The sequence below is a fragment of the Hypomesus transpacificus genome, chromosome 21 (genome assembly GCF_021917145.1).
Source record: "Hypomesus transpacificus isolate Combined female chromosome 21, fHypTra1, whole genome shotgun sequence".
Classification (NCBI taxonomy): Eukaryota; Metazoa; Chordata; class Actinopteri; order Osmeriformes; family Osmeridae; genus Hypomesus; species Hypomesus transpacificus.
This window is the reverse complement of record NC_061080.1, coordinates 938,579-964,170: the sequence shown is the minus strand read 5'-3', so window position 1 is coordinate 964,170 and position 25,592 is coordinate 938,579. Positions and strand designations below refer to the sequence as shown.

General features: G+C 45.6%; 5 protein-coding genes and 1 non-coding gene across 6 annotated transcripts; 5 read left to right on the top strand and 1 right to left on the bottom strand.

Annotated features, from left to right (window-relative positions):
• Positions 1 to 5,360: 5,360 nt before the first annotated feature.
• Positions 5,361 to 5,891, top strand: LOC124483701 (secretory phospholipase A2 receptor-like). The gene has a single exon (XM_047044246.1). It carries the CDS (start codon positions 5,361 to 5,363, stop codon positions 5,889 to 5,891), a length of 531 nt encoding a protein of 176 aa, XP_046900202.1.
• A 1,623-nt stretch (positions 5,892 to 7,514) lies between these two features.
• Positions 7,515 to 8,846, top strand: LOC124483529 (macrophage mannose receptor 1-like). Its single transcript, XM_047044022.1, has one exon. The coding sequence runs from the start codon at positions 7,638 to 7,640 to the stop codon at positions 8,346 to 8,348; it is 711 nt and encodes a 236-aa protein (XP_046899978.1). The 5' UTR covers positions 7,515 to 7,637; the 3' UTR covers positions 8,349 to 8,846.
• A 1,200-nt stretch (positions 8,847 to 10,046) lies between these two features.
• On the top strand, positions 10,047 to 11,113 carry LOC124483586 (macrophage mannose receptor 1-like). Its single transcript, XM_047044086.1, has one exon. The coding sequence runs from the start codon at positions 10,187 to 10,189 to the stop codon at positions 10,913 to 10,915; it is 729 nt and encodes a 242-aa protein (XP_046900042.1). The 5' UTR covers positions 10,047 to 10,186; the 3' UTR covers positions 10,916 to 11,113.
• Positions 11,114 to 14,991: 3,878 nt separating this feature from the next.
• Positions 14,992 to 19,460, bottom strand: LOC124483273 (importin subunit alpha-1-like). Its single transcript, XM_047043626.1, has 11 exons — positions 19,433 to 19,460; positions 18,953 to 19,093; positions 18,722 to 18,862; positions 18,348 to 18,436; positions 17,863 to 18,131; positions 17,156 to 17,250; positions 16,777 to 17,040; positions 16,307 to 16,540; positions 15,872 to 16,054; positions 15,480 to 15,629; positions 14,992 to 15,261 (listed from the first exon to the last, which is right to left on the bottom strand). The coding sequence occupies exons 2-11, from the start codon at positions 19,019 to 19,021 to the stop codon at positions 15,172 to 15,174; spliced, it is 1,584 nt and encodes a 527-aa protein (XP_046899582.1). The 5' UTR covers positions 19,022 to 19,093; positions 19,433 to 19,460; the 3' UTR covers positions 14,992 to 15,171.
• A 340-nt stretch (positions 19,461 to 19,800) lies between these two features.
• Positions 19,801 to 19,873, top strand: trnar-ccg. The gene has a single exon. It is a non-coding gene; the product is annotated as a tRNA-Arg (tRNA).
• A 645-nt stretch (positions 19,874 to 20,518) lies between these two features.
• LOC124483274 lies at positions 20,519 to 24,922 on the top strand. Its single transcript, XM_047043627.1, has 5 exons — positions 20,519 to 20,650; positions 21,198 to 21,800; positions 22,230 to 22,316; positions 22,487 to 22,678; positions 23,095 to 24,922. Exons 1-5 carry the CDS (start codon positions 20,581 to 20,583, stop codon positions 23,280 to 23,282), a joined length of 1,140 nt encoding a protein of 379 aa, XP_046899583.1. The 5' UTR covers positions 20,519 to 20,580; the 3' UTR covers positions 23,283 to 24,922.
• Positions 24,923 to 25,592: the final 670 nt, after the last annotated feature.

Below are 25,592 nucleotides of genomic sequence, written 5' to 3'. Positions count from 1 at the left end.
ATTTTTATCAGCATCTTCCTGTTCTGACCAAGCATGACAGGAAGCGGGGACCATGCATGTTGGTGGCCCTGCTGGATTCCACCCTTGTGTGTTGGACCTGAGAGCAGCCTGCATGGTGCTCATGCTTATCCACTGGGCTACCAGAGCCCTGCTTCAACTACCTTCAGAATTCAAATATATCTTTGAAAAAAGCCCACTTTCAGCTTTCATCCAAAGCACCTTGGGGGATTCGAACCTCCAACCTCTTAATTTGCAGTCAGCCAACCACTGAGCTAACCCTTCCACCCTAAATAATGGATGTGGACAGTCACACTTGCTCATAATCACCCACTCATTAGCAAAACACACCTGTCAATCGTTTGTATTGAGTAGCAATCAGATCACATGATGATCAATCACGAGCATAGAATCAATTAGCAGCCATTTTGAGGTCTGGTTCCCCATTGACTCAATGTTAGAGCTAGATCTGATTGTTCCTATCCTGGTGATTGTTGCATTAGATCAAATGTATTGGGATATGTCATTTCATCCAAAACACACATTCTAAACCCTTTTGTAATTTCATCCAAAACACACATGCTAACCCCTTTGGTCATTTTGTCCAAAACACACATGCTAACCCCTCTGGTCATTTTGTCCAAAACACGCAAACTAACCCCTTTGGTAATTTAATTCAAAACACACATACTAACCAGAGTGCACATTTTACAATGATAATCGAGGGGGTCAACCTCTTTTCCAGGGCGTAAAGTAATATTTACGATTAAAGGTAAGAATGATATATAAATATATCGACTCCCCCAACTTGTTGTTCTTACCTCTTTTTTTACCCCCAAGCCCCCCAAAAATGTGAACCCTGTTCTCGGATTGTTTAGGTCTTTAATATGGTGTAACCTGAAATATAAACTTTTGGATTGGACTTAAGCTCCTGCATTCACTCTGCACCAATTCTAATTGACATGCCTCCCAGTCTCTGTGCCCTTCTATTGTGTGAGATAAGGAGGGCTCTGGGATCAAGCCTCCAAGGGTTACTCTATATATGCAGTGTGCTGGCCTTTATTGCTGAAGGTTAACCAGTATCAGAGCGATGCAATGAGTGTGTTTTTGTTTGTGTCTTTGTTTGTGCTCGTGTGTGTGTGTGTGTCCACAGAGCTAGCTGGAAGGGTAGCAAGGGGAAGTGGGGGGGGGGGGGGGGGCGGGCGGGGGAATGGGGGGGGGGGGGGGCGTCTCTGGACCCCAGGGTCTCCTGCATTATTCAGACTAGAGATAAGAGTCGTCTCTCCCTGAGCCTCTCTGATACTGCTTAACCTTAATAAACACACACACTCTCTCATACGCTCTCTTTCTCTCACACACACACACACACACACACTCACACACACCCTCTGCTGATTAGCACCACTGCTCCACCTGCAGAGACAAAAAGGTAGGAGGCTTATTGAAATCATTGCAGTATTTTTCCACTGATTATCACCTCAACCTTTTACGGTCTTTCTCTGACTGCAAAAGAGAACTCTTGCAAGAGAAAGGAAGTGTTTCCCCCCCCCCCCCAAATGTAGGAAGTAATATGACCTGGATTAGCATAGCTAACCTTTTTTGAGGTGTGTGTTGTTTGCGTGACTACTCAGAGTGAAGATTGGAAGGGGGTGTTCACCTGCAGACCCTCTAAGGTCAGACTGTTAAACCTTGTGTTACCTTTGACCTAAAAGACAAACTCCCACATCAATGTTCATGCTTTGATGACAACAAACAATGCTAGCAGTCACTTATGTGCTAAAGTATTCCCTCTTGCTAACTATTGACACTGGAGCATATTGTATTGGGCATTTTTGTGTTTTAGAAAACATTCTTTGCATGTTTGCATCTGAAACACAATGTAAATGCACACATTCACACATTGGCTTTGTACCTGTACTTTTTGTTGTTGCAGTAAATGCTTCCCTTTCAACATCCATGATAGTCATTGTAGTTGCTTGTAAATGTGATCCTTCCCTCACCATGTTGTTCAGTAGGTTTTTTGTTTTGTTTGCTATTGCATTGACTCATCCTTGACGTGTCAATCCTTCACCGCTTTGAGAGATTTACGAGGTAGATGATATTATTAATCACTTTGTAGACGTAACCCCTGTGCGTCAATCTTTCAGACCGGACACCTATAACACACCAGTAAATCCACTTCTACACTACTTTATCCTGAGTCAAGAACATAAGCAATGACAACAGCGCTGCCTTCTTACAGTAATGTAATTTAGTTGTTGTATAAATGGAGAAAGATAGAGATTGGGACTGAGAGGTTATTTCTTTCAGATATAAATATATATATATATATATATTTATTCATTTATTTATGACTGAGCGACAGTTAAGCAAGTTTCTTTTTTTAAACAAAACATGTCTTGACGCCAGGAAAAACAATGTTTATGGAACTGGAGGATGAAAAGTCACCGAGCTGTCACCCTAATATAATCAGCCTCCTACTGTTACAGTATAAAGTGTTAATGTGTGTAGGTGTGTGTGTGTGGTCTACGCCATCACAGCCATCTAGTTAATCTGTCGACAATTTGTGTGTGCGTTTCCGCGTGTGCGTTTGCACGCGCGTGTGTGTGTATGTGAACGGCGAATAAAATGGAGAGTACCTGACAACTGATTACCCTCGCTAAAGTGAATCCATCAGCTCCCATCACACTTGATTGCGAGCATCGACGGCACGGGCGCTCCAAAATGTGATTATGCTCTTTCACGGGGAGAGCTCCCCTACCATGAATTTTAAATAGTCGTCTCTGGTAAACGTTCATTAATGACAAAGGGAAGTCAGTCCTCCAGACAAAGCATAATCAGGGGAGGAAATGACCTGAGACTAGTGTTTAGCTTTACCCCATCAGCACCCTTTGTGGGCCCTTGAGAGATGTTTGGCTAGCTGACAGCTTGTGCGACATCCAGTCGATTGTCCTTTTGTGGAACGCCTTCACCTGATTGGCTTTGATGTTGACCTCGGTGTTGTCCATTGTCTGGATGTTTTCGTTTTGCGTTTGACGGCTTCACAAGTGGACAGCAACAGTGTGATCCGTTTGTTTCTCACTTTTCCATTGAATAGTGGAATGGAATGTGTCACTATAGCCACTGTCAGGTAACTTAATTTTGCACATAAATTTACGCACCAGCTCTATTGTACAGATGAGTTGCAGTTTGTGATCGTAAGAATGAGGTAGGCCACAAAACATATTGTATTGCCTTAAGAAAACTTCCATGTGATATGGTTGCACCCAACCATTTGCCTAGACAGGCAGGTGTCATTTGTGTTTGGAAATGACCTGCTGGGAATTTGCATGGGCGTCGTTGGAGACGTTTACAATTCACCTTTCGATGCTTGTATTTTAGAAGATAAGGCCTTAACTAATTGGCCTTTTAGATAGGTAATAAACTGTGCTGTGTGTCAACTGCCTACATTGGCAGGTAGAGGTTGGTAGGGTATAGGTGCACATTGAAGCACTGCAGGAAATGACCTCAATAAGGACACATTTCTGGTCAACACTTGTGTGTCCAGATGCATTGGAGAACATTCAAACCCTCGCATATTTACCTGATTACCTCACATCGTCATGGACAATATTACACTGAGAAGTCTAGACTCTACACTGACAACTAACCCATTTGGGGACGATAAAAGATTATGGCTGACATTTTGGAACCTTAAAGAAATTGGGGTATCGTCTGATGATTATAATTTCAAGAATTTTGGTGTCTTACTCAGGCAAATGATTTGGAAGTGAGTGACACCCCATATGGGTGGAATAATTGAGTCATTTGTTTGGTCCTTTTAAAAACAATCAGGTGCACAACGTTATAAAGGGGGGGTTGTGGAAAAAGAAGTCAAGATGCAAAGATTCAGACGCCATAAATTCATGAGGCTGAGATAGAAGTTCACTAGATTTAAGGCGACACTCAACTTCCCTTGTAAATTGTTATGTCTAGAACGTCATGCAAAGATTAAGCAGAGGCAGCCCGTGCATCTTGTTTTCCGGGGTCTGAAGGACACCTGAGCCATGCAAAACCAGGTTCAATTACCTTACCCAGAGTGTGGAGGGATGGAGGAAGGAACATCTAGTACCACATGTATGCACTATATACACAATACATTTTGTAAAACTGCTGTTGATGTGTACCACACAGTCAGATAATAAGAAGTTTAAAGTAAAGCAAAGTGAATATGCAAGTTATGAGGTAAAGGTTAGAGAGTGACGCGTTCACCCCAAGTTAATCCTACGAACAAGCGGGGGTGATTGTACGTTTGGCGATTTTATACTCCAAAGAACAGGGGGTCATCCGTGTGAAGGTGACCTCTCTCATTGGTCAGTTACTTCCACCTGGGCGTCGTCTTGAGATCTGCCCAGAGGTGTGAAGTGGCTGATAGTTTAAATTCCATTATCTCAAATGTCCATGAAATGCTTAAACTTCAGAATAGAGCAATACAATGTTCATAACTGGTTTTGTTAGTATGATACAATTATTTTGATATCAAGATTGACTGATTTACTATATCTGAAGGGGAGTTATAATCAAACATCAATAAACACGTTCTAGGTAAATGAGAAAACACACATTATAACACATCGACTACTGTCATTGAATTAGTGTCCATGAGCCATGTAGTCCTTGAGAAATATGTTTGTAAATCCACGAAAGAAAGTTCTCCCTTATACTCCATTGTCTGATACTGTGTGACCATGTGGTCTCTGTTCCTGACCCCATGCTGGGTCAGGGCTTTGAAGCATCTTCTGGGAGATAAGGACAAAGGGGGAAGGACCCTTCCCCCTTTTCGGGGGTAGGAGAAAGGTGTGGATGGTACCAAGCTTTGTCTGTTGACTCTCTGCTACAAACCTTTGTGTTTAGGAGGTTTAGGAGGAAGTGATTTGCTTGTGAGACTACAAATGTATGTATGACATACACCCAGCTATGCAAAGATAGTTCCAAACATGTGAAGAAGAAAAAAGGAGAGGGTAAGAGTGGCTAAAGGTTCCTAGGACTCTATATTAGTCAGGTACATCAGACCAACCAGCACATAGAGCAGCAACACAAGGAGCAACACTGAGCCCAAGGATTTTCACACTTCTTCAAATCTCAACATTAGATCTGAACCCATCTGTTTCAAGGGTAAAGGTTTGAACTTTGGCATTGCCATGGAGAAGATGTTCATCCAGGTACTTCTTGTCGTGACTGTAGGAAGAGCGTTTGGTAAATATGCTTTTGTAGATGAGGAGAAGACCTGGACGGATGCTCAACAACATTGCAGACAAAATTATACTGAACTAGCTCCTGTCAGTGGACCAGAGGATGACTTGAAACTCAGACAGGCAACCAATATGTTCAGCTGGATTGGTCTTTACAGAGAACCCAACAATGAAACAGACTGGAAGTGGTCAGGTGGTGGATATGCAACATACTTAAACTTTCAGTATGGCCAACCAAACAATGGACCGCAGGAATTTTTTGGCGGCACGAGTTGGTATGGATGGCATGATTATTATGACGTTCCAGCAACTTTCTACTGCTTGAGTCTGTTTGTGGTGAGAGAGCCCAAGACGTGGGAAGAGGCTCTGGAGTACTGCAGGGAGCAGTACACTGACCTGACCAGCCTGCTGTCAGAGACGGAGATGCTTCTGGCCCACAGGGAGATCCAGGAGCAGGCCCAGACGGCGCTGGTGTGGACGGGCCTGCGCTTCCTGGGGGACCGCTGGCTGTGGGTGAACGGGGACCCTGTGGACTACCAGGCCTGGCCCCCTGGTGGAGGGCACCAGTGCCCAGCTAGAAACCTCCGCTGTGGGGCGGTGGGGACGGCGGGACACTGGGAGGCCCACGACTGCCAGGAGAGACTCAGATTCATCTGCTACTGAATGATCTTGATAAATATATAAGCAGAGCTAGATTAAAATCCATATACAATGTTTGTATAGATTCTTTAATAAAATTAATGTTAAGATTTCCTAAGGACATTTTCAGATGGGAACAGTTTTCCATAAAAAGTATATCAAAGCCCATAACAGAAGGTAAATATACTATACTTTTTACAACACGCTGGGATTTTCCTACAATACCTTATTCCAATAACTATTAGAGTAGTGGTTCTGCTTTTATTCATATATTGTATTGACCTTCTATATATACACCTCTTTCTCATGCTTTATGAACTATTTTCATTTCGGTTCTTTTGTGTACTATTGTATTCTTTCGTATGATTTGTGTAAGTCTGTGTAGCCCTTGCTAACTTACAGTACCTAATGTTAACTAGTGTCTGCACTGCACTGAGATGCTAGCTAGGTTATCGACAAGTCGGAGCAAATTTACAAATTAGCCGTTTCATCAATAAAATAAGAACATTTTCAGCGACTGAACTGCCTATTTCTCATTACATTTTAAATTCTGAAATATGAAAAGTAAAATATTACAGTTGTGAGGTTTGTCCGCCTCGCTAGACATCTTGCAATGACTTCTGGGGAATCAGAAGCGTTCTCGCTGGTCAAGTCACCATCTGATGCATCCTCGATAAAAGGGGCGGATCAAGAACATTTCCAGGTATTTTTGGCGTTCTTGGGCTGTGTCTAGTACCGCGCACTTTACGAAGTACACTGCAATACAGTGCACTACAAAACAGTGCACTTACATATTCAGTTCACTCCGTCGCTGATAAGTGCTGTCTCAAATGGAACACTTACGTTAAACACTTGGTGGAAGTGACGGACGCAAATCTGCTCGCGACACCCACATAACCTGCCAAAATGAACGCGCTTCTCCACTCAAGTGGAAAATGCTGCCGAAAGGGCTCCTCCTTTTCCGCCACGTAGCCAAGATGGCGCCCGTTTAGGGCGAGTAGTGTCCATCGTTGTACACAGTTTTTTTGGACCGTTTGCAGTGCGCCATCCGGGTACTTTCAGTGCACTGAATTCTGCTGGTTTTGTGAGTGAAGCGCCTTAAGCACTGAAAGTCAGTGCTCGAAGTGCACAAGTGCGCGGTAGTAGACAAAGCATATGTGACTTGTGTTCTTTGGATTGGAACCGTACTTGGGCAATGAGAGATGACGTCAAACGAGTTCGCAAGAGCACAAGAACGGAAAAAAACGTGGATTGATAAACAGCCAGTGGTAAATAAAGGGCAGGAAGTGAAGAATGTAGGACATAGAGTGGGGTGACACACCCTCACTGTGACACTAACCCTCTCACTGAGACACTTTATGTTGTTGTTCCTTTAATTTGTCACCCGTCTCCACATTCCTGCTGATCATGTAAACCAGGCTCCAATGGTAACGAGATGCTGGTCTCTGTAGGACTCTCCCTTAAGAAATGAGGGTCAGATTAAACATTTGTTTGGGAGAAAAGGTTGTGTTTTCTTTATTTGATTATTTGGATGTATGTTTGTACAGCATGCAAAAATAGTTTCCATTTGCAAACAGGTGAGCTGAAGAAACGTTGCTATTGGTTCCTGGGACTCTATACTAGTCAGGTACATCAGACCAACCGGCACACAGAGCAGCAACACAAGCAGCAACACTTTATATCTCAACAATTATTTGATCTGAACCCATCCGCTTCGAGGTTAGAGGTTAGAAATACTTCCAACTATTCAAATCTGCACTTGGCATCGCCATGGAGAAGATGATCCAGGTACTTCTTGTCGTGACTGTAGGAAGAGCGTTTGGTAAATATGCTTTTGTAGATGAGGAGAAGACTTGGACAGATGCTCAACAATATTGCAGACAATATTATACTGAACTAGCTTCTGTCAGTGGACCAGAGGATGACTTGAAACTCAGACAGGCAACCAATATGTTCAGCTGGATTGGACTTTACAGAGAACCCAACAATGAAACAGGCTGGAAGTGGTCAGGTGGTGGATATGCAACATACCTAAACTTTAAGTCTGGCCAACCAACCAATGAACCGGAGGAATTTTTTGGTTGCACGAGTTGGCATGGATGGTATGATTATTATGACGTTCCAGCAACTTTCTACTGCTTGAGTCTGTTTGTGGTGAGAGAGCCCAAGACGTGGGAAGAGGCTCTGGAGTACTGCAGGGAGCAGTACACTGACCTGACCAGCCTGCTGTCAGAGACGGAGATGCTTCTGGCCCACAGGGAGATCCAGGAGCAGGCCCAGACGGCGCTGGTGTGGACGGGCCTGCGCTTCCTGGGGGACCGCTGGCTGTGGGTGAACGGGGACCCTGTGGACTACCAGGCCTGGCCCCCTGGTGGAGGGCACCAGTGCCCAGCTAGAAACCTCCGCTGTGGGGCGGTGGGGAAGGCGGGACCCTGGGAGGCCCATGACTGCCAGGAGAAACTCAGCTTCATTTGCTACTGAATGATCTTGATAAATATATAAGCAGAGCTAGATTAAAATCTGCATGAAAATACTTGTATAGATGTTCTACTAACCTTATTGTTAGGAGTGTCTAAGGACAATTTTAGATGATACAAGTTTCCATATTTTTGGGGTCAATTCCATAACAGACAGTAAAAATACTATACTTCTTATACCTCACTGGGATTTTCCTACAATACTTTGTCCCAAGAATTATTTGAGTAGTGGTTCTGTTTGTAATCAGAGTTTATGTTGACCTACTTTACCTCTACACCTCTTTCTTATGTTGTGTTACAATTGTATATGCAGGTTATTTTGTGTTTATTGTATTCTATCATATGATGTGTGTATGTCTGACAAATTAAAGGTACAAACTGAATAAATGAGCAGAGAAAATACTTCCAGACAGGTGTACTGCGGAGTCAGATGTCTGAGTGGTGAAGGAGTCGGACTAGTAATCAGAAGGTTGCCGGATTGATTCCCCGCCAAGCCAAATGACGTTGTGTTTCCTTCACCCTACTTGCCTCGGGGGGAATGCCCCTGTACTTACTGTAAGTCGCTCTGGATAAGAGCGTCTGCTAAATGACTAAATGTAAATGTACTGCATGATATGATTGACATCCTGAGTATGTGTCTAAATGCTGAGTGGGGCCCATTGACCTTGCTTAGGATCAAGATGGTCAGAGAAGAAGATATGGACTTTGGAAAAAGACGGTTAATTGATGGAGCACAGATTGCAGGAGCTTCAGTCCTAAAGGCAGCTCGACTGGCTGGTGTTTCAATAAAGTGACACTACTTCATTTAGATCTATGTTAAAGACATAGTTAAATACATTTGGAAATTGTGTGGTATTGCATACATTATTAAACGTGGCTACTAGCACGTTAGTACAATGTGTAAGGAAACACAGACAAGCACGTCTTCCTAAGGTGCTTGGGAATGTCAATTCAGGAGTGTGTCAGTGAGAAAGGTTTGTTACCTACATAGACAGGGATATTATGGAAGGGTTGCAGGATAGGAAGCCCTCGTCACAAAGGAAAATCCACATTTGAAAGTTCAGCGGCGCGATAAAACCACCGGCCTTGGTCTACAGAGATGTGGACAAAAGTGAGGTGACCCTGACGACACACCCTTCACCATATTCTGGACATGTGGGTGACACCATGTGTGGTGTACACCAAGAGAAGGGTACAGGCCTGAATGCTTTGACCCCTACAATGAGGGCGTCTGCTGGATTTTTCAGTGTGACACCAACCTGTCATTGAGACATGTTGTTGTTCCTTTAAACTGTCACCCGTCTCTATGTCCTTGCTAATTATGTCAACAAGGCTCCATTAGTAATGATAACTTTTATTTAACCAGGAGAGACCCATTGAGCTTAAGAATCTCTTTTTCAAGGGAGACCTGGCCAAGACAGGCAGCCGCATACATACAAACATAGTTACAGACAGAAACACAAATTGACAAAATACTGGTAACTTGATACTGGTCTTTAAGGAACCCTCCCTGAATAAATTAAGCTCAGATCCAATATTTGTTTGAGAGATAGGTCTGTATTTTGCGAGTTACATTGGCTGGATCTCATTTGAAGAGTATGCAAAGATAGTTTCTATTCACAGACAGGTGAGCTGAACAGACGTTGCTATTGGTTCCTGGGAGTCTTTACTAGTCAGGTACACCAGACCAACCGTCACTCAGAGCAGCAACACAAGGAGCAACACTGAGCCCAACGATTCTCACACTTCTTCACATCTCAACAATTATTAGATCTGAACCCATCTGTTTCAAGGGTAGAGGTTTAAATAACTTTTTATACAGTATCAGAACACAGCATCGCCATGGAGAAGATTTTCATCCAGGTTCTCCTCGTCGTGACTGTATCAAGAGTGTTTGGTAAATATGTTTATAAACGTGAGGAGAAGACCTGGACAGATGCTCAAAGATATTGCAGACAACATTATACTGAACTAGCTCCTGTCAGTGGACCAGAGGATGACTTGAAACTTAAAGATATAGCAGGTGGAAGCTTTCCATTGAAGTTTCACTGGATTGGTCTTTACAGAGAACCCAACGATTTCACAGGCTGGAAATGGTCAGATGGCGGATCTGCAACATACCTTAACTTTTCGCTTGGTAACCCAACCAACGAACCATCGCAAAATTTTGTTTCACTTGGCGACAGTGGATGGTATAATACTTTAAATTATCCTGGATACTTCTTTTGCTTGAGTCTGTTTGTGGTGACAGAGCCCAAGACATGGGAAGAGGCTCTGGAGTACTGCAGGGAGCAGTACACTGACCTGACCAGCCTGCTGTCAGAGACGGAGATGCTTCTGGCCCACAGGGAGATCCAGGAGCAGGCCCAGACGGCGCTGGTGTGGACGGGCCTGCGCTTCCTGGGGGACCGCTGGCTGTGGGTGAACGGGGACCCTCTGGACTATCAGGCCTGGCCCCCTGGTGGAGGGCACCAGTGCCCAGCTAGAAACCTCCGCTGTGGGGCGGTGGGGACGGCGGGACACTGGGAGGCCCACGACTGCCAGGAGAGACTCAGCTTCATCTGCTACTGAGGCTGAGGTTGCTTTAATTTATTTTAGTGATAGATTAGATCAAACATGTTGCCAAGCTATTCCTTTGTGTTGGTTTTAACATAAAGGTCACAAAAACAAATCACCTATGACTATTAGCATCTTTGCATTTACTCACATGGACTAAACTGGAATGAAAATTGAATGCTGGTAGATTAAAATGTGCAAGTATTTCCTTGCTTTCAGCTTCTTTGTCTGCAGATATATTTACCATGTCAAATGAAGTCACTGCAGCACTAATGGCTAATAACAACTTTGACATCCACAGAGTGGTGGGAAAAAAGGCTGTTATGACTCAGGGTCCAGGGATCACATGGTAATTGGGAAAGATTGCATGCTGCCGAACTCGTACCTTTATAGAATGAATCGAAGTACACATTGTAATTACTGAGCACTGTGGGTGGGATGGAGAAAGGTTACCTCAGTCCATTGAACGCTCATCAACCAATGAGATGCTTTGGCCTTGGAACTTCACCTCCACGGATATCAAACAGGAAGTCTGACACACAAGGGTGGAGGGATAGTGCAAGCAGAAGGTAATTACAGTGGCAAGAACCCAACCGAAGCCTGTTATTGGTTGGAACACAATGAGACTTCAGAATTCAGATGATATTATAGAAGGGAGATAATTCATTAACTGAAAATATGTTTGAATGTGCTCACCCCTAAACACCCCTCAGGAACTTTCCTTGCCACTAATAATAACAGTAGAAAGGTTAGGGTAAGGGAGGAAATTAAAAACGTTGACATTGAAATGATGTTGCCTGATCTTCTTCATGACCTTCAAGGGTCTTCTCCAGGACGTAAAGTAATATTTACGATTACAGGTAAGAACGATAAATAAATGTATCGACCCCCCCGAACCGTTGTTTTTACCTCTTTTGGTAACGTTTTTTTGGTAAGTCTTAATGAGGGGGGTCAAGCCTCCCCGTAATTAGAACCATGTGTACAGTAATACGTCACTATTGAATACACAGGCAGCCATACATTTTGTGTCGAAAACAGAAAGAGAAAACGTGTTGTCATTGGCCTTTCGTCGGAATGGAAACAAAAGATAAGCTACTCATCCGAAGGGCAGAGGAATGTGTTGAACCGAGATTTGTGTGTTGTGCCCCATATGTCAGTTATTCTTTCGTGCATGTGAAGGTAAACTACAGTCGATAGTGAATCATTGAGCTAGGATTGGAAGCAGCAGCCATGGCTGACATTGTTTTTTCACCACACAGCCTTCAGTATCTTCCAATGGCTCATGAGACAGTTCTGTCCTGGAAAGTATTTGGTCCTCTATAATGAACCGCTGGGGAGGCCCGCTGAGTGCTGTACACACATACACACACACACAAACACACACACACAAACACAACTGGACCTGTCTGTTTCAGTAACGTTGTAGCTCAGCATTTCAGAGCTGGTTCACTTGGCAGTGTGTCAACCTGGACATGAGCGCTCTCTAATCTTTCTCCACTCTTTGCCTGGCTCCATGGACCCTGTCTGTCTCATCAATGCGTGCTAGCTTGAATTTGCCATACTTTTGGGGATCAACCATGCCACCAAAGAGCAAACATATTTGTTTTATGTTTTTATTTTGATATTTATATATACTTTTTTAAACATAATATAAATACATTAAAAGTTGTATGCTATTGTGTAGTAATGTTTAATGTTCAACTCAATGTCTGAGCTAAAGAGAGAATAGCAAGCGGAGGCAGAAACTGAAAGAAATAGGCAGAACGAAAAGAATGAGAGAGAGAGAGAGAGAGAGAGACGGACAGACAGACAGAGAAAGAGAGAGAGAGAGAGAGAGAGAGAGAGAGAGAGAGAGAGAGAGAGAGAGAGAGAGAGAGAGAGAGAGAAAAGAAGGCAAAGAGAGTGCTGCAGTGTGCCCTTAATCACCTCCTGTGTTTTCCTGTTTGCTGTCTCTGGAAGTGGTTCAAGGTGCCAAGCTAAGTGAAACGGACTGCCTTCCTCAGTGGCCGTTCTGTCTTCATTTGTGTTTGTGTGAGTGTGTGCACTGTGAATGCGCCAGTGTGTATGCAAGTTAGAATACACGGCACTTCCGGAAATCCTTCCCACACGGTATGCTGCAGTGTTCTAGTCTCTGTGTGTCTTCCTGTGCTTTTCGCAGAAGGAGAGTCGTTTTCATGTATTTATTCAGATAGCCAGAGGGATCCCCTACCTCTCAACAGCAAGGGATTCATGGGACTTGCAGTTATTTCCCATTACCACGTTACCCCCATATCTTAACAGGGCCCATGGACCCAGACAGCTCCCTCTTGGTTCTCACTTGTAATCTTCCGCAATCGAAATCGGATGAGCTGCGGATGTCGAGCAGAACCGCCGCGGAGATGGATACCCATCCTCCGCCCACCCCTCGGGTCTCTTCCCTCCCGTCTTCGAGCATCCCGCGGCGGGCCCCGCGGAGCGAGACGAGCGGGAACAGACCGGGAGGCTGGGAGGACGCCCAGGGAATTCCTCCCTCGGCTGGAGTCAGGAAGCAGATGGGAGCGGGGAGCGGGGGGGGGGGGGTCGGAGAGGCGTCATCTGTCTTCATGAGCTTCTCATTCCATAAGTGTGTGAGGGAATGAAATGGGGGGGTGGGACGGGGGGGGGGGGGGGGGGTGGGAGCAGGGGCAATGCGGGTTATCTATAAATGGCTCAGACTTAGATTGCAGGGTTGAGGCGAGGGGAGTTTGAGACCCATCGTTTCCCCAGATTAAACACGTACACACACAAGCACACACAGGCTGGGTACATGTGAGATGGATTGATGGAGGGGGAGGGAGGGAGGGATAGCAGGCCCCATGTGTACCATGTAGCTTTCTTACCACATCCATCCATTCCATGTAACACGCCATATTTATTATTTTGTCATCTGGTCCATTACACCTCTAACAAAAAAAGGACAATTGATTCCTTGATTTTTTTGTACCACTAAATTTGCAAATATCAGTTTACCAAGCGATGCTTAAGGATTTCATACTCCTACATAACACAAGGCTATAGCGTGTTCACTAGTCTTCAGGGAGCCACGTTACACCCAGAATTTGTGTTTGTGCAGTCCTGTTGTCTCAGAGTAGTCATTTTCCAAAGACACATTTCCAAAGCTTGCCTTTCGCAGCAATCCTAAAGGGGCCTTAGGCTATCAATTGGCCCCTCACATCAGGCAACTCTCTTCAAAAAGGCACGTCTCCTTCATATGGTGCCCTGGTGTTCCTCCAGCACCGGCTCTATCTCCAGCTCCAGCCAGGGTGTAGATCATCCCCAGCCCAGTCTGTTTGGGCCAGTGGCAGGGGGTGTATGTGTGTGTGCGTGGTGGCTTGTCTAATCACAAGGCCACCAGTAATGGGAGACACGGGCGTGCTCGGAATAAAACGAGGGATCAAAGAAGCCTCGCTCCTCAGTCACTCACTGGAAATTGGCCTTCTCCCTGAAAGCGGAGGGTTGTGTATGTGTGTGTGACCATGTGGGATTGTGTGTGTGTAAGAGAGGTGCAAGAGAAATAGTGATGCAGGAAAGGCACGTAGTGTGTGGGGGCTTTGAGGAAGCGAGGATGTACGTTTAAAAAGATGTGTGCGTGTGTGTGTACAGGACAGCAATCACGGCAGCCAGCTCATCAGTTGATAAGTTTAATTAAAAGAGAGGAAGTCAGGCACACAACTTTATTGAACCCCGTTTGGTAGAAGACGGCTGCTCTCAACACAGGAGATTAAAGGAACTCTGGAGGTCCTCTCTGTAGCCTTTGATCCACATGTAGCCAAGTATCTGATATGAATTAATTAGGATGGATTCAAGCTGTTGGTCTGGACTGAAGAAGCTACTACCAACATGTGTTGGTGGGCTGCATTCTGAGGGAATTTATTCATTGGATGTTAAAATGTATGGTGTAATATATGCAAATCTGAATTGGAAAGCCCACTGTCTATTAAATATTTAGATTGAAAGTCAGCCTTCATTACCACTGGTTGACAACAGGGAAATCCCAATTTGCCATTTATTCATAATGAAGGGTACAGCACCATCTAGTGGATAGAAATCCTCACAAACGCAATGAAAACCACTTTACTTAATAAAGTTTATTTACACAGTTTGTAGTAAAACAGGGATAATGTCATCTCAGTATGTATGTACACTTACGAAATGAAGATAACTAAACAAATAAATCTGGAAATGGAGATTGCTAATCAAAATACAAAAAAAGGAGAGACAGGTAAGACATATGCAGACTGGACTGGAAGACGTTAGAAGTTGAAAGTGCTTTGGTTCTCAGGGATCTGGAAGGCATAGCCGTCCGTGGTATTCTCTGGGGCCACCGACTCATCTTCTCCCTCCTGTGACAGACGAGCAGGAAGACGGGCATTAGCACAGAGGAAAGTGCATTGACGGCCATTTTGCCAAGTCGTATTTTATATCACTCTAATCTGGTGTGTGACATAAGGACACAAGGCCAAAACCTGAATCTTATCTACCCCCCGCCCCCCCCCCCCCCTTCCAAAAACGACAAGATGAGTCTTAATTTCTTCCTGAGAAGGCAGTGTGAGGGACTCACCTCGCCGGAGAAGTACTTCTCGATCAGGTTCAGAGCACTCTTGTAAACCATCTCGTTCTCGTGGGACTGCAGGGCCTCGATCTTGTCCAGGCCCCCACACTCCTCCACCATCAGACACAGCTTCTCCGTCTCACCGATCTTATCCCCTGCCTGAGGGAAGCGTCAAGGAGAGGGGTTAGAACCAGGACACAAACACACTCACAACAACACAGAATTGGGACTTATGGACAATGCAAAATAATCTGAATGAGACGGAAAGCAAAGGTGACATGACCCACCCTCACCAGCTGTTTAAAAGGACTTCTTTCTGAGGGCGGGCTTTTGTTGTGTTAAAAAAACTCAAACCAACGAATGCCGAAAAAAGACAATATATCCAGTGCGTCGACACGTACCTGGAAGATGTTGGTGATGGCGTCCAAGATGACCTGGATGATTTTGCCGTCCTTGGCGGAGAGCAGGTTGAGGAGAGGCTCCAGGGCGTTACACTGGACCAGGTACACCACCTGCTCCACGGTGCCTCCGCTGGTGTAGTTGGTGACCGCCCACACTGCCTCCTTCTGGGTCTTGTAGTCCGCCTGGTTGGACAGAAGCATGGTCATGAAGATCAAGAGAACTACAAGCAATCTGCATTAGATAGTCCCATCTCCCCCAAGCACTTTGGATATGGATGATATCCAGTAAGGCCCAGGTTATTATCATTATCAAGCATATATTACCACCAATGCATTTCATATTTCCAACAGCAATTCGTTCAAATTGGGCAGCATTGGGAAACGGGTTAGAGAGGGTCTTGAGAGCTTGAATGTGCCTGTGATTTTTTCTCCTACCTGAGAGAGGACCTCCACCAGGACCGGCACCAGGCCATAATTCACCACCTCCTGGATCTGGGTGTCCTTCCCGGCCGTGATGTTGGACAGCGTCCAGGCCGCCTCCTTCTGGATGTTGGCCTTGCAGTGGCGCAGCAGGAAGGGGAACACGGCCAGTGTGCCTGCGTTGAGCACGCTCTGGGTCTGTTGGTCCGTGCCAGTCACGATGTTGCCCAGCGAGCGCAGGGCCGGGGTCTGGGGAGGAGATAAGCGAGGAGCGGGACTCGTCAACAAAAGCGGGTTTAAAAAAAATCGAATAATAATAAAAAATTATAATACAAAAAGAGCACAAAGTAGGAACGTACTAAAAAGTGAATCTTGTGAAGTCAAAAGAATGAGGAAGCGCAGAGCCGTACAGGTTCTCTCAGCATCACAAAATAAACAAAAAGCGCCTCACAAAACAACAAAAAACACGGACGGAGACAACTCACCACGACACTGAGCTCTTCGGACGCAAGCAGCTGGACCAAGCGGGGCACCAGGCCGGCCTGCACCACCACCTCGATCCTCTCGTTGGGCCCGTCTGTCAGGTAGGATACGGCCCAGCAGGTGTCGGCCAGCACCTCCTTGTCGTCGTGGTTGATGAGGCGCACCAGCATGGGGAGGAGCTGCTCTATGGCAGCCAACGGAGGAGCGGGGTTCTTGTTCCGGCACAGGTTGGACACGGTCCATGTGATGTTCCTGAGGTAACTGGACTGTCGTGAGAGAGAGGGTGAGTCATGAGAAAATGGCTCTCTGGAAACTTAGGGGGGAAACCATGGCACGCTATGTCAAGGTCAGCAATGTGCCTTAGTGAGTGTGACCACTTACTGACAAGCCGGACAGGTCAGGGGTCGACAGCAGGGACATGAGGGGATCAATGGCTCCATGCTTGATCACTTGGTCTCTGTAGTTAGAGCCGTCACCTGAAGAGAGAAAGTCATTAGACCTAATTTCAACAACCATCACTATATCAGGGTGTATACAGATATAAACAAGTTCACTATAAGACTTTTTAATACCACTTCTAAATAACATTTAAGACCAAACTTATGATGGAAATACAAATCAAAAGTGGAAATATGAAGTAATCTTTACAAGTAAACACACTGATTAACTGTTAACTGTAGATAATTGTAGCGTTGACATCGTTGCTAGTGGTGGAAATGGTGGAGAAGAAACTAGCAATTGCAGGCTGCTGGCGTGCCTTTACATAGGCTAGTCTCTTTTTTGCTCTGCATGTGCGATTCCACCGCTCTGATTGTCCCAAGTTTAAAATTATTTAAAATGCAGTTCGCCTTATAAGCTTCACTTTAGGAGGTTATTTAACATTGATACAAGTTCCCCTAGCCTGCCTTTGGTCCCCCAGTGGCTAGAAATTTCAATAGGTGTAAACCAAACCCCGGGTATTCTTCTCCGCCTTTAAAAAAAATGAGCTCAAACGCTTGGTTTTGAAAATCCCCCTATTGTGGCGTCATCACCAAAAAATATGGCCCACCAATGAAAAAAAAAATTGCTACCACCGCGCTTTTCCTCACCTGCGATGTTTCCCAGGGCCCAAATGGCCTGCTCGCTGATGTGTGGGTGAGGTGAGGTCACCAGGCTGATGAAGGCAGGGATGGCCCCTCCCTCCACCACAGCGGTCGTCTGGTCCGAGGTGCCCGAGGCGATGTTGGTCAGGGCCCACGCCGCCTCAAACTGGATGGGAGAGCACTCGGCCAAGCTCAGGAAGACGACAAACTTGGAGATGAGGCCAGCGTCAATGATGCTGTCGATTGGGGGGTGCCTCTCCCGGGACAGTAGCTTTCTGTGGACAGTGGGAACGCAGGTCAGTTACAGAGCTGGTGGTGGCAAATATTGCATGTCACCGGAGGGTAGACTTGTAGGTAGGGTAGATACTCAAGACGTAAGGATTAGTGCATTGTTATGAATTTACGTAGAGACAACCTCAGAACTTGAGAGCTCACCCATACAGATAGATTTGATAATCTTGGTAGAAGGGCTTAGATGACTAACGGCTTACCTGGCTGCTTGTGTGGCTTGCAACTGAGTGTCCAGATTCTGGCTATTTACGCCGCTCACTATCTCCTCCACTGTCCAATGCTGGACAGGCTACGGAAATAAAACAATTGGATTAGAGAGGCGACTACCATGCCAATGTCACGACCTGCCAAGCATCCCACTCGTCAAAGTCTGCGAACACAGGAATAAAGCATGACAGCGATTTAATGCATAATTTGTTTCTGCAAGTGTAGGTGTAGCTAGCTTGATCGCTACACCCATGACATGATCCCCACTTCCGGTAACGACACTTGATCCAAAGTTTTCCACGGGATCCTAATAGAGCACATAATGTTTGAAAGCTACTGGGAAGCAAACTACGATTCAAATCGTTACCTGTCCATTCTGATTTTTCTCTTGGAGTGGTGAAGTGGGTTCGTCTGGAAAACTACTGACATTCCTTCTCTTTAGAATCTGGTCATCCTTCTTGGCTTTCCGTAACTCGACGTTGACCTCGATCCTCCTGCGTCGCAATTCCTTCATGTAGACGATGAAACAAATGCATTTTCAGCATTTCCTCAATATCTGCTGTGGTTCAAGGCAGTATAGATTTTTTTTACAACTTACGTTTGCATCTTTCCCCTTGTTTTTGAACTGGGGCAGACGATCTCCATTGTCGTTGGCAGCGCTTGACATTGTTATCTTTCGATATAGAACTGTAGTGTCGTGAAAACGAAGATCAACTTCTTTGTAGTTAGCACAACGTCACTGAAACGCAAAATTGACTAATTTAGTTTTTACCATTTGCTTGGAAATAAATAACATCTCAGGACATTAACATAACTATCTTCCGAATGTTAGAGCAAACCCGGCAAAATCTGTACTCCCTGCTGTTAGCCACGGATTATCTAACACCATGTGGCCAAGGCAGCATAACATAACTGTCTACTATTCCAGTTTTTAACTCTCTCTAAAACAAGACAGTTACAATATTCAATATACACCCAAACGTTCTAGCGCTGATTACAACAAAATCCCCACGATTTAGCGACGATTTAACAACATTTAGTATTCTAGCTAGCAAGAAAGCATGTGGACCGCTCTTACCAATTCCTTGTTCTCACTTTCAATGACGTATGTTGTTTGATACCGCCCTTTAACTCTCGGGGAGATCGACCAAGGATTGGTTGATTTGGATGAAGGCGCTACTTCATTGGTCTTTATTTGAAAAAAGACCCCCAACATGCAGCAGTTGCCATTAGCAACGCTTACTGTTATCGCGAGATTATTCTCTACATCCCATTATGTTTAAGTAAATAACAGATAAATATTTGTATCTGTTTTTTTGACATTGTACAAATGAAACAGCCAACATATACAAAATACACTACAACGCTATCGACATGAATTCAATTCTTAAATGTACATTCCCTTAACAGTTTATTAACTAAATATACGCACATTGACAACGTGATGACCCAGTGGCCTAATGGATAAGGCATCAGCCTCCGGAGCTGGGGATTGTGGGTTCGAGTCCCATCTGGGTCGTATTTAGTTTCCGTTTTATCCAGAGGTCATTGCGGTCGTTATCAAAAAGAAATTAAACAATTCGGAACCAGTCTGAATCAAGGATGTTCGCTCGTAACTATGAAACTGACTGACAATGTTACAAAAATGGTTGCAATAAACTATAGATAGCACGTACTTGTCGTCTGCGTTGTACGTTATTTTATACACTAAAGGAAAACGCCTTTACAGCTGCAGTCCATTGACCATAGGTAGGATTTTTGCAGCTGATCGTAAAAGGTTATCTCACTACTGCAGTAGTTATTTCACAAGTCTCCCAGCAGGGGGCAGTCATTCAGCACTTTTGAGAGTAAGGTAGAAGTTACAAGCAGAATAAAGTTGGATTCCTGCATTATTCTTATAAGTATTTTTTATTTTCACTCTTTTTGATGGACCTTGAGAATATCTGGAACTAACCCTAAATAATCGGAGAAGAAACTCATATGATAGTCATATGAAACAATCGCAATTATAATTTAGCTTGCCTACATTAGAAATACAAACATAATCGGAGACGGATGCAGAGCGTCTTTGGTATTCATGAATGAAGATTCTCTGATGTCACCCACCGTGTTTACCTCTGGGTCAGGATGACACGCCTTCCTTCCCCGGACAGTGGCCCATATAAGAGTCCAAGGAATTCCGACATCAAGCAGACTTCAAACCTTGTCCCAACGGAACGTTTCAAGATGACAGGGATTATAGTGCTGCTGTTACTTGCCTTTTCTTTCTCTGAAGCGGAGGAGAACGTTGTAAATGGTGAGTATCACACTTCATTTTTTGCATTTTACCTCTCAACAGTTTGATTAGAAAAAATGCTTCTTGTTAGGTTACTCCGTATTATATAGTTGCGTAGAGATCCGTAGAAGGTAGGTAACACTTCAAAACTCCTGACATTGTCTCTTACGAAACCAAAACGTTATTAACATTAAAAGTGTACATGATCCGAAATACCAAGTACAATAAATGATTGTTGGATCATTTGCAATCTGTAGTGTAGGGCGATCCCATCTTTGAAACTTCACTTGAAAGTTTATATCTAATGAAAATAAATCCTGACAAACAATAATGGAGTCATGTTGATATTTGAGATAAACACTTTACCATTTCCTCTTGTTTCAATATTGTTGAAAAACACAATAAATGTAATATATTATACACAAAAAAAACAAAAACGATTTAGTGTACTGAAGAGGACATTGGATGTGTGTGGAAGAGGAAGCCACACAATAGCATGTTTCAGCTGAGTGTAACAGGGTTGTAACATGGCCTGTCCCGGCCGTCTCACCCGTCTTCTCCCTGACAGAGAAGGGCCAGGACAGCTTGGTGGACACAGCCCAGAACCAGAGCAGGCTGGGGGGCAAAGAGCCCACCCTGCCCATCAACGAACTCCTGGAGAAGAGCAGCAGGGCTGGGGACCCCAAATACACCCTCCACCCCTTACCTCCGGGTGTCTGGCCCAAGCACACCGACCTGGTCCCCATCCCTCGCCCCGGGCCCCACAACAAGAGCAAGAAGGGCCCTAAGAGTGACCGCCTGACCGAGCACAACAGTGAGAAAGTGCGCAGCGAGATGGGCCTGCTTCCCAAGATGACTCTGACCACCGGCACGACCGACCGCGTTCAGAGGATCAACGCGGACCCTAGTTCTAACAACCCGCCGCCGCAAAGTGACCCTGAAACCCACCCCAACTCCAGACCCCGGGGTCAACCTCAAGCCCACCCGTACCCAGCCCCTGCCCCGCGAAGGGACCCCCCAAACAGGAAGCTGGACCCTGAAGAGAACCGCCCAGGGAAGTCCAGTATCTACCAATCAGGAGTCGGCGCCAACAGGAACGCCAGCCGTCCGTCCATACTCTTCAACCGCCATTCCTCCAGTCTTCTCCATCAGTTTGACATCTTAAAACGAGGTAAGGAATGCTCTACGTCCGACGACCGCATTTCACCCAGTAAATGGGGGGTGTCGCGGCAGTTAAACGCTTCAGAGATATGCGGTAGTTAACCTCATGACCTCTCTAGCCACAAATTGCAGCTTTTCACCCCCAAAATGCAGATTCTCAATGATGGCCTGTGTGGGAAGGTCTTGCCGAGGAAGAGGACACGATGAGAAATGCCAAATATGCCGAAGTGAGATCAGTTACTGTGATACGGTCATTAAGGGTCTCTCTGTGTGGGATTGTCCCCCACCCTGAGGAATTTGCTGCCTTTGGTTTTTTCTAATGACAACCATGGCCTTCCCAGTGACACTGGAATGGGCCGGCCCAACTCCACACGGGACCAGCGGCCCTCTCCTGTGGCTCTTCTCCTCCCTTTCTCACCGCCCCTTCTTCTGCCTCCAGAGTCTGACTACACGCACGACGCCGTCTGCATGAGCGAGTGTCGGAAGGAGAAGGAGGAGAGAGACTACTTCTGCTTCAGTGAATTTGGTAAGCGTCTGCGTGCGTGTGTGTGCGTGCAGGTGATATTGTGCTTTTCGCCTTCATGAGAAAAAAAAACATGCATCTTTAAAAACACAGGATATAACATACGCCGACTTTGTTTCGTTTCTCCCCCTTCCCGACCCCCACCCCCCCCTCCTCCTCCTCCTTCGCCACAGCGGTCAACGGGATCGTCCACGACATCGACGTGGTGCGCAAAGGGATCCGGATGATCACGCTGATGGTGAGCAGCGACGGCTTCTACAGGATGAGTCGTCTCTACGTGACCCCCGACAGCTTCTTCTTCAAGGTGCGCCTCCTGGTGCTGGACACCTACAAGTGCAGCAAGCCCTGCCCCGACCTCAAACTGGGTGAGCGCCGGGCCGAGGCCGCCAATCGTATTCATCGTCCTCCTTTAAGGACGAGCAGTTGTAATTACATTTACATTTAGTCATTTAGCAGACGCTCTTATCCAGAGCAACTTACAGTAAGTACAGGGACATTCCCCCTGAGGCAAATAGGGTGAAGTACCTCGCCCAAGGACACAACGTCATTTAGCACGGCCAGGAATCGAACCGGCAACCTTCTGATTAAAATCCCGATTCCCTAACCACTCAGCCATCTGACCCCATGTAATTTCTCGATAATGTCTTGCTCTATAGGTGGCAGAGTAGGTGGCAGAACGTATGTTCCATTTAAAAAAAGAACTACTTTAAACAGTGACCACTTTCTAGTTGTTGTCAGAGGATGTTTTGTAATAACCTTCTTTCCTCCTGTTATTCCTTAGGGAGCAGATATATTTTAATGGGTCAGATCTACCACCGGAGACGCCACCTTCCCAACGACCTGCTGGCCCTACTGGGGGGTAAACTGAAGCCTGGGGATGGGCTTCTGAGAAGCAACAACTACGTCAAGAGGTTCAACAAGAGGAGACACCAGAAAGCCTTGGAGGCCACGCGCTCCAGGTGTAGGTGAAGCACATACAGACTATGGCCCCCTACTGCAGGGGAGGAGACATTGCAGTCGCTGACGTGAAAAGCCTTATTTTAACCAACCCTACAGTATGAAAGGAAAAGCGATCCTTTCGGATGAGGAGGAAATCGATTTTTTCTGGCGTGGACTGGACCTTAATTTGTTTGTTTGTCTTATAATCCAGGTTGAGGGGGGTGCCATTTTTGCTTGTTTGTACAGTTGTCTTCGTGTTTCTGGGGTTCGTTCTCTTTGACAGAGGGCTGGAGGTCTCCGGTGTTCTGAACACACTTATAGATTATCGATCTTTTTCATCAACCCCATCGTTTGTCACCAAATATGACAGACATGATAGCACTTACTTCACAGCACCTAAAATGGGCATTATCATGGGCCTTCTGCTCAAGTCTGGTACATGAATCAGCATGACCTGACCTCAGTGGTTTGTTAATTCAGGTCTATTTTAGTGTTAGTGTCTCCTCTAAAAGAACACTCTCTCACAGGCCTGTTTGGGTTGTACAAGCGGCCAGTGGAATAGTGTTGTGGGTGTGTGAAACCAGCCCATATGTGCCTTGAGTGACATAGAGGCTGTTGGTTCCAATTTTTCGTAGTCAGTCTAGCATACACACACACACACACACACACACACTTGCAAAAGGCTCACCCAACCATTCAAATTCACTTGGTCCTGACTGGAAGGATACCTGCCAGAAAATCAGAGTGGAATACTTGGTTATTCGTTCTGTTGAACCTAATAGTGTGGCTGGGGAATGTCTGAGACTGTATTCATTATATCACTGTCATTAACATGCGCTCACTATTTATGCTTGTAAAAGCTGCTTCATCTTCATACAATGTTTTTTTTTTATACAAATATATCATTTATTTGTCATTCAAATACAGGAAATGCACTACTATTGTTTAAGGGAAGGGAATGGGGACCAAAGGAGTGGAAAAGTGGCAGAAACATCCCAGTGGAGGAGAAGAAAAAAGGCAAACAGAGAAGTTAGAAATTCCAACTTAGAATTGCCAACATTCGCTCGTCAGGAGAGAAAGAAAGAGAGCAAGGCTTGTTTTCCAACTTTAATTATGTGTGTGTGATGAAATATCTGCCTAGTGCCTACAGAGAACGGCTCTTCACAAGCGAGCGTGTGGTATTAGAGCCGGGCTGGTTTGGTAGCGAGCGAGCCATAAATCTAATCGCGTGAAATCTGATCCACTGCGCACCTGGATGCAACAAAAAAAAACCTCGGAAACGGGCAGAGGGGCTCCTGCTCTTTGGAGGAAAAGCCACCTCTGGTTCTTATTTGCTCACACACACACACATACACACACACACTCCTCCCGGAGGGCCAAAGCCCAAAGGAGGCATTTGAGAGTGACGAGGGAAAGGAGGAAGGGAAAGAGGGAAGGTGGTAGGAAGGTGAACGACAAATGAATAGGGTTATGTAAATGAGTAGTGCGAGGGAAGGAGGGAGAGAGAAACTGTGGATGGGTGGATAAGGAGGACCTTTAGGGCGGACCCTTGTCATAACATCTATGAGCCCGCCTTCTAAAAGGAGAACGATTTGCACTGCTTGCTCAAATCTGGTTCTATGCTACATCAATGACCTAATAAAATGCTAATGTTTTGTACTCAATGGTTGTTAAGAGTCGTTTGTAGGGCTATTCAAGTCCTTTACAGGCTGTCAAAGCAGGGTTCAACACAAGTCATACAGACATGACGTCCAGTTCAGCCTTTTACAGGGGTCTGCGATCAATGCCAGCGGTAGAATGAGAGCTCCTTCTGCTCAATAACACTGGGGGGTCCAAATAGCACGGGCTCCGTCTGGACTCGCGGAAAACGATTTCGGAACGGCGTTTTTTCTCGGAAGATCCATCCCGTTCCCATGGCTGGTAAGTTGTGACTATCTGGGATCGGAGCTGGAGGGAACAGATGCCGGCGGGCAGGAAACAGAAGCTGGCTGCTCCCATCTTGGCTCCCGTCGCTGCGGGAGGACATTCCTCAAGGGGGAGAGAGAGGGATCAAGATGGGGGAGGGGGGTGGAAACAACTTGTCCAAGTTCCTTCCTGTGTGACAAGAGTTCCAGCCCCCCAAGCCATAGAAATAAGGAGGGGGCAGAGAGAGAGAGAGGGAAGGAGATACAGAGAGATAGAGGGGAGAGGGATTGGGGTCAGTGTGGGACTTGTGGTCGGCTGTGTCCAGGCTAGCTGCTGGTTTCATTTAGGGGTTGAAGGGAGGAGGGGGTGTTAGGTCTTGTGGGGATGGTCACTGATAAAGGAGGTCATACACTCTTCATTTGGATACAAGATGTG

Coding starts and splice junctions, on each gene's coding strand:
- LOC124483586 (XM_047044086.1), top strand. CDS start 10,187: ATGGAGAAGATTTTCATCCAGGTTCTCCTCGTCGTGACTGTATCAAGA.
- LOC124483273 (XM_047043626.1), bottom strand. CDS start 19,021: ATGTCAAGCGCTGCCAACGACAATGGAGATCGTCTGCCCCAGTTCAAA. Junction 16,055..16,306: donor TGGTGGAGGTCCTCTCTCAG/GTAGGAGAAAAA, acceptor CTGTCCAACCAG/GCGGACTACAAGACCCAGAA. Junction 15,630..15,871: donor CCATCACCAACATCTTCCAG/GTACGTGTCGAC, acceptor CGCTTCCCTCAG/GCAGGGGATAAGATCGGTGA.
- LOC124483701 (XM_047044246.1), top strand. CDS start 5,361: ATGTTCAGCTGGATTGGTCTTTACAGAGAACCCAACAATGAAACAGAC.
- LOC124483274 (XM_047043627.1), top strand. CDS start 20,581: ATGACAGGGATTATAGTGCTGCTGTTACTTGCCTTTTCTTTCTCTGAA. Junction 22,317..22,486: donor CTTCTGCTTCAGTGAATTTG/GTAAGCGTCTGC, acceptor CCTTCGCCACAG/CGGTCAACGGGATCGTCCAC. Junction 22,679..23,094: donor CTGCCCCGACCTCAAACTGG/GTGAGCGCCGGG, acceptor GTTATTCCTTAG/GGAGCAGATATATTTTAATG.
- LOC124483529 (XM_047044022.1), top strand. CDS start 7,638: ATGGAGAAGATGATCCAGGTACTTCTTGTCGTGACTGTAGGAAGAGCG.